Source organism: Dermacentor variabilis, chromosome 4, assembly GCF_050947875.1.
Source record: "Dermacentor variabilis isolate Ectoservices chromosome 4, ASM5094787v1, whole genome shotgun sequence".
In the NCBI taxonomy this organism is placed as follows: Eukaryota; Metazoa; Arthropoda; class Arachnida; order Ixodida; family Ixodidae; genus Dermacentor; species Dermacentor variabilis.
In genome coordinates, this window is record NC_134571.1 from 201,078,804 (window position 1) to 201,084,803 (window position 6,000).

The 6,000-nt window shown below is 45.4% G+C and overlaps 1 protein-coding gene across 2 annotated transcripts in view; it reads right to left on the minus strand.

Annotated features, from left to right (window-relative positions):
- The window catches only part of LOC142578130 (uncharacterized), a 43,078-nt gene extending 38,880 nt beyond the window's left edge, over positions 1-4,198 (minus strand). The window contains exons 1-2 of one of the 2 annotated variants that reach the window (XM_075687534.1): positions 4,136-4,198; positions 3,042-3,159 (exon numbers count right to left, since the gene is read on the minus strand). In XM_075687534.1, the coding sequence (XP_075543649.1) occupies positions 3,042-3,159; positions 4,136-4,183 (166 nt within the window). In that variant the 5' untranslated portion in view covers positions 4,184-4,198. Of the gene's footprint in view, positions 1-3,041; positions 3,160-3,883; positions 3,932-4,135 lie in introns of those variants that run through there. The other variant, XM_075687535.1, reaches the window with a different exon arrangement.
- Between the last annotated feature and the right edge of the window lie 1,802 nt (positions 4,199-6,000).

Below are 6,000 nucleotides of genomic sequence, written 5' to 3' on the forward strand. Positions count from 1 at the left end.
TCGTGGTAGAAGTATTCAACTTTAATTAAACGATGGGGCTGTACGTGCAAAAACCACAACCGGATAATAAGGCACGTCGTAGCGGCGAACTCCGGATTAATTTTGACTCCATTGTGTTCTTTAACCTGTCCCTAAAGCTAAATGCACGTGCGTTTTTTTTATTTCGGCCCCGTCGAAATGTGGCTGCCGCGGTCGGGATCAAACCCGCGACCTCGACCAATTCCATAACCGCAAAACTACCGCGGCGGGCACAGAATTCTTGATTGGTCGTGTGGCCGCGTTTTAAAGCGGCTCTGCTTCTGCACGAACTCCGTAAGTTGTCCACTTGCCAAATGTACATGTTTATTTTTCGGAAATAGCAGAAGCGTTCCGTACCTTACCTTCAGTTTGCGCGCAACCGTTTCCTTGCCTTCTCACGTCTTTTTCCGCTCACGCCACCCCCCCCCCCCCCTGAGTGGTACTGCGAGTGAAGAGTGGCAAGACCTGCGTCGCTTCTACCCACACCACTTGTTCCACCACCACCACTGCCCGTTATCTGCCTCCTCTCCCCCCTCCGTTCTTCTATTCTATCTAGCTTCCCTCTGGATTTGCACGCAGGTAGAATAATAACTGCAATTTCTGAAATGTTTTGCGGGTGATCACGGACAATTACAGCTGTCAAAAGGGTAAGGTGGTGGCGCGCAGGGAGCTCCAGAGGGCACTGTGGACATTCGACGTGGTGCAAAGGTCCAAACGAGTTTCTCGCGTCGTCTTTCCACTCTGCCATGCTCCTGTCATGTATGCATACGGTCACCGGCCAGTGAGCGCTTGGAGGCGCTTAGACAACGTCTTCTCTATTGAATTCCAATGGTAGATCCAGATCAAGTTTTCCTCCTCTGCGTTGGTTGCATGTTCCAATGGCTGATTGGGAGCAGACACCGATTCGGATCGCTCTGCGCGGAGCAAAAATATTTGCTCCACCAGCATCCGCAGATTCGACCGGAAGTCCGCGTGGCGTATTTCCTTCACCCGCCTCTGCTTCCTGTCACGGTCGCCTGTTTCCGGTCGCAGGCAGCTATGGGCGACATGGAAAACATGGACGCTACATCGGCCCGTGCGTTTTCGTTCCTGCTCCTGGATAGTGACATCTCCGACTCAGGTACTATAAGTTCCCAAGTCCAGTGAAGGTTATTCTGACACAAAAGAAAAACAAACGCACGGAATGGCGGGATGATCCAGATGGATGGTGATGACGCCTACCCGATCCAGCTCTACTCTAGCGCCCTCTCGGTTGATTTCTGTGTACGAAGTGCACCCGCGAGAGTCCACGGATTCCGTTCGCAGATATGACGAGAGCGATCTCAGTCGGAACCATGCGCTCCGTTCGTGATGTAGCCGAGCGCTCGTGATCTGCCATTGGAATTCAACACTAATAGCACAAGGCCGGTGCACTTCGAACGGTGACATCATGCTATATTGCCCTACTGCCGTCGAATTTAATGGGGATGCTCCCGAGTAATCCACGGTGATTTTGACGTCACCGCCACCGCTTTCGCCACGCCAGGCTTTGGCAATGGACATTTCCACGTTCCCAAGTTGCATGATATCACTGAGTACAAGCTTGCAATCGCTCGCTGAACCCACTGGGTGAGACACTCAGCTTCTGACCGTGGGGTCGTAGGTTCGGTAGACTTTTTCCTTTCATATTCATTCTGTTTTTATACAGTAATTTCTTCATAGCGATTACGGAGGCGAGTTAGAACGCTGGCAAGAACTTGTGCGGGAAAGGAAAGCGCCGATAACACAGGCTTCCGAGAGCGAGGATGACGTGGCGTCGCGCCGATACCCTCTCCCCTCGCGCAACACTGAGCGCGCCGCCGCGAGGCGCTGAGTCATGCTCCCTAAAGGGGTGCGAAAAATAGCACCTCTTCCTCTTCACAATCACTCCCTCGCTAGCGGCAGCAGGTGTTTCGTTTCGCCCGCTCTTCTTTGTCGAAGCGCGCACGTGACGAGCGTCGCAGCCAAAGTGAATTGAGGGGCCATGTCGCTGCTGTAGACACTGGATTTTTCGCCCAATTGGACATTTGATGCTTTCGCAAAAAAATGGAGGAAGCTTAAACTTCACCTGTAATTGCGGAACATCGCTTGTTGCGCCGTCCTTAACTTCTCAATTTTCCTTGTTATTCTTCAAGACTCCGCCCAATATGCTAGCGCCATTACAAAGCAATTATTGCACACCTTTCTCTTCACGGATAGCGGTGAGCTCCCGCACTTCATTAGAGAATGACTGCCGTATGCGCAACAACCTTGGTTTATTCTTTTTAATTTTTCTTTTCGTGACAATGGTTCCCTGTAAATGATCGGCCGAGGTAAACGTACTCTTGCATACATTCTCGAGGCTGCCTGCCAATAGAGAATTTTCGTTCCCTTGCCAGACTATTGAACTTTAACTTTGTCTTATAATAATAATAATAATAATAATAATAATAATAATAATAATAATAATAATATTCTTTAAGCTTACAATTGCAGTTTGTCTGTTAAGGTCCTCAACCGTTTGTTTCAAGACTCCAGCGCTGCTGAAGGGGATCTTATCTTGCGGAGATGTTCGCCATTTATCCTGACTCCTAATTCTTGTCAGTCTAATAGCGGAGATACTTCAATGTGTGCAGCGAATAGCATTCGAAAGCTTTCACGTGGCTATATGGCTCCCATAGACTACGCAAAGGCGTTCCATGAACTATAAATAAGAACAGTCATGGAAGCAATCCGTCTACAGGAAGGATGCTCGAATATCTTAGCAACTGTCTACAAAGATTCCACAGGTACCTTCATTCTTCGCAATAAAAGCGTTAAAATACCAATCGAGAAAAACGTCAGGTGAGGAGACAAACTTTTCAAGGCTAGTGGGTTCATACCTACATATCAACATAAAATTACATACATATGTACATCTACGTTCATATATGGAAGCAAATATAGGCAGTCCACGTCATAAGAATCTGTCAAATTGTAAGTACCAGGTGTAATGTATGCATGCTCGAAGCTTAAACCATACTTACTTGTATTCACGATAAAAATGATGACCACGAGAGAACACAGGGCTAGACACTTTAAACTCATGACGTGCAGGAATGTGGAGAAGCGAATAAACGCTGCTGAATATATCGGACTTGATAGCTGCAAAAAATTTCAGATAGGAAATAAGTTTTCCGAAAAGAATACAGGCCGTTCTTGTTCAAGAGAGCAGAGCCAATGCAAAATTCATTGTCCGCAGGCAGCAATTTAAACACAAACAGAGCACAATCACAAACAACATCAGCAACAGAAACATCACTAGGACAAACAACTTCGTTAGCAAATAGATTTCAAGACATGTAAGTAAGTCACGTGACGCCGCGAAGCAGTGACGTGGTGTTAGCACACACACGAAATACAATATCTGTGTCGCAAAGCCGTGATGCGCATTGTCCCGTCCCCATCATGACCCCGGTGCCTTTCGGGACAAAACATTTTCTCGCAAGCTTTTCTTCGAAATATGGACGCCACAGACGCTAAGAGCATAGGCTAACGTCGCTGGCGTTCCGTTCTTGAGGAGAAACCGGCGAAGAAACGCTCTCCCATGAAGGGTGCCGGTGCCATGACCATGACGGACGGGGGCCGAACACGGCTGAGCGAATCAGGACAAGTAGTTCAACATATATTCTGATATTCAACGATATTTCACCTAAGCAGTGGCCGCGCAGCCATGCAGAACTCAATGTGTTGAAACTCATGCTTGCAGAGTCTACACCACGCATTTTTTATCCTTGTATGGCAGTTAATTCTCGCGAAAACTTAAGCAGCAACACACATTAGACGTACTTATAGGACTGGGTTTTTTTAAAAAAAAAAAGGTAGTTACATTTATTGTGCGCTTCTGTCGGCACAATTCCATGTGTTTTCTAAGCACGCAAAGATGAGCTACATATAGCGCCCGGATATCCCACGCGTTTGACCTATTCTGAGTAAAAAAAATAATTGATTACAAGCTCGTGAACAATCATAGCGCAAGTATTATCTATAACTATTTCGAACACAGCAGCGTCAGCCTACTAAAAGTAGCGCCGATACTTTACTACGCCGCGGCAAGCACCAGTTCTGTGGAAGCTCTTACCTGTATTCGCCAGTTCAGGTGGGCCGAAGACCACAGAATCTCCTTCATTTTATACAGTGTTATGTGCGTGCATAATTATGAATGGCAGCATCTGCAGTGACGTAAAAAATGTATCACCCTTTGTCTTTACGCTGGTGAAACATGGATTGGCCTAAAGTTTCAGTCTCCTGCATGAAAAATTTTTACGTATGACGCAGTGCAGCAGGAAACAATCTATTTCGCCAGCGCGCATATCATTGTTTGTTATAAATTTATGGTTCTTTTTCTGAACCATCCCACCTCCCTGGAAATTTACCTGGACTGCAAAAATAGACTTTAGGCAAAGTTCTGGCTTCAGCTGTCAAATACAGCATAGGAACACAGCATATTCCCAAATACATCCCATTGTGAAGTATGCTAATAAAATGTTCACCTCTATACATTGTTATAAAATAAGCATAGTGATCCCCACTCTTGAGTCGCAGAATAGTAATCGATGTGTCTGTCTTTACGACATTATATTAAAGATGACTCACATCTGCATGTGTGCAACTGCAGTATTATTGCACTAAAAAGTTGCGAGCAGTATTAGAGCACATGCTTCAGATTATCAGACACTTCAAGGTGCACCTTAGTCAGCGCGTCAGATGCTGTCTACATGTAGACTTTTGCTCTGCTCGCGCAACAGAACATTTAGCCCAGCACACTGCTACGAGTACGACTGGTAAAATAGGAAGTATTTGAAGGCACACGTCTTTCCAGTTTTCCATCTTTTTCTGCTTATCCACAAATTCAATCTGCTTCTCATATATTTAGTGTACCAGCATTTTGGGGTGATGGTAATTGTGCATGATACTGCGGTTCTGGTCTTGTATTCCCGGGACAAATGCACTTTCAGCCAATATCACAGGCAGGTGGTCCTGTTTATTTTGACAGCATTCACAAAAACATTTAGCGATTCTATAAAATGCTGTCCCAAGGCATAACGGAGCATTGCAAGTGTCATTACTATTATTTGAGGATTTACGTTTAGCAGGGCAGAACATGCTGAAAAATCACCTTTTAACATACTTTTCAGGAATAATGAACGTTATACGAAAAATATTGAATGGCCGCCTTCACTTCGGCTCAAATAAGAGCAGAAAATATATACGTCTTCGCGTTTGCTCTGAGCACCTGTGGCGCCGCTACCTTAACCCTTTTTACCGCAGTTTTAACTTGGAGGTTGCATATTTTCCTGGCGTGATCTCAGCGGATTCAAAATGTATTTGGAATAGTGTAGTACTTACCTAATGATTGTGTGTGGAAATATTTTGACCTATGTTCTCCATCATCACCACCCCATTTTTATACCTAGAGCAGGGCGAACGTATCTCCCAACGATCTTCAATTACCGTCATCCTATTTATGCGTGCAAATTATCTGATTTTATACCACCACCTAAGTCTCTGCCATCTCCCACAGCGTTTACGTCCTCTTGCCGCGCATTCTTTAAATATGATAGAACAGCCGCTATCTGTGACACATGTGGCCGGCTCAGCTCAATTTCTTCATTTTTATTGTCAACTACAATATCGTCTACCCTTCGCTCTCTAATCCGCCCCTGCCTTCCTGTCTCTCAACGTTACGATTGCCATTTTTTTCTTCATGGGATGGTAGGCAACGAAATGTTCACTTTAAACTTGGCCCCAACTATCAATACACAAAGATGCTTGGTCTCTGGCTGTTTTTAGATGATTTGCGATTTGTGTCTTATAGAACAAAGAGTAGTGAATAAAGGGAAAATCAGACATCCACCCGTTCGTAGCAATTGCTACAAAGGAAACCAATACGGGTCCCTCGAAAGAAAAGCCTCATAGTTGAAGAAAAATTCGTCCTGGTCCGGG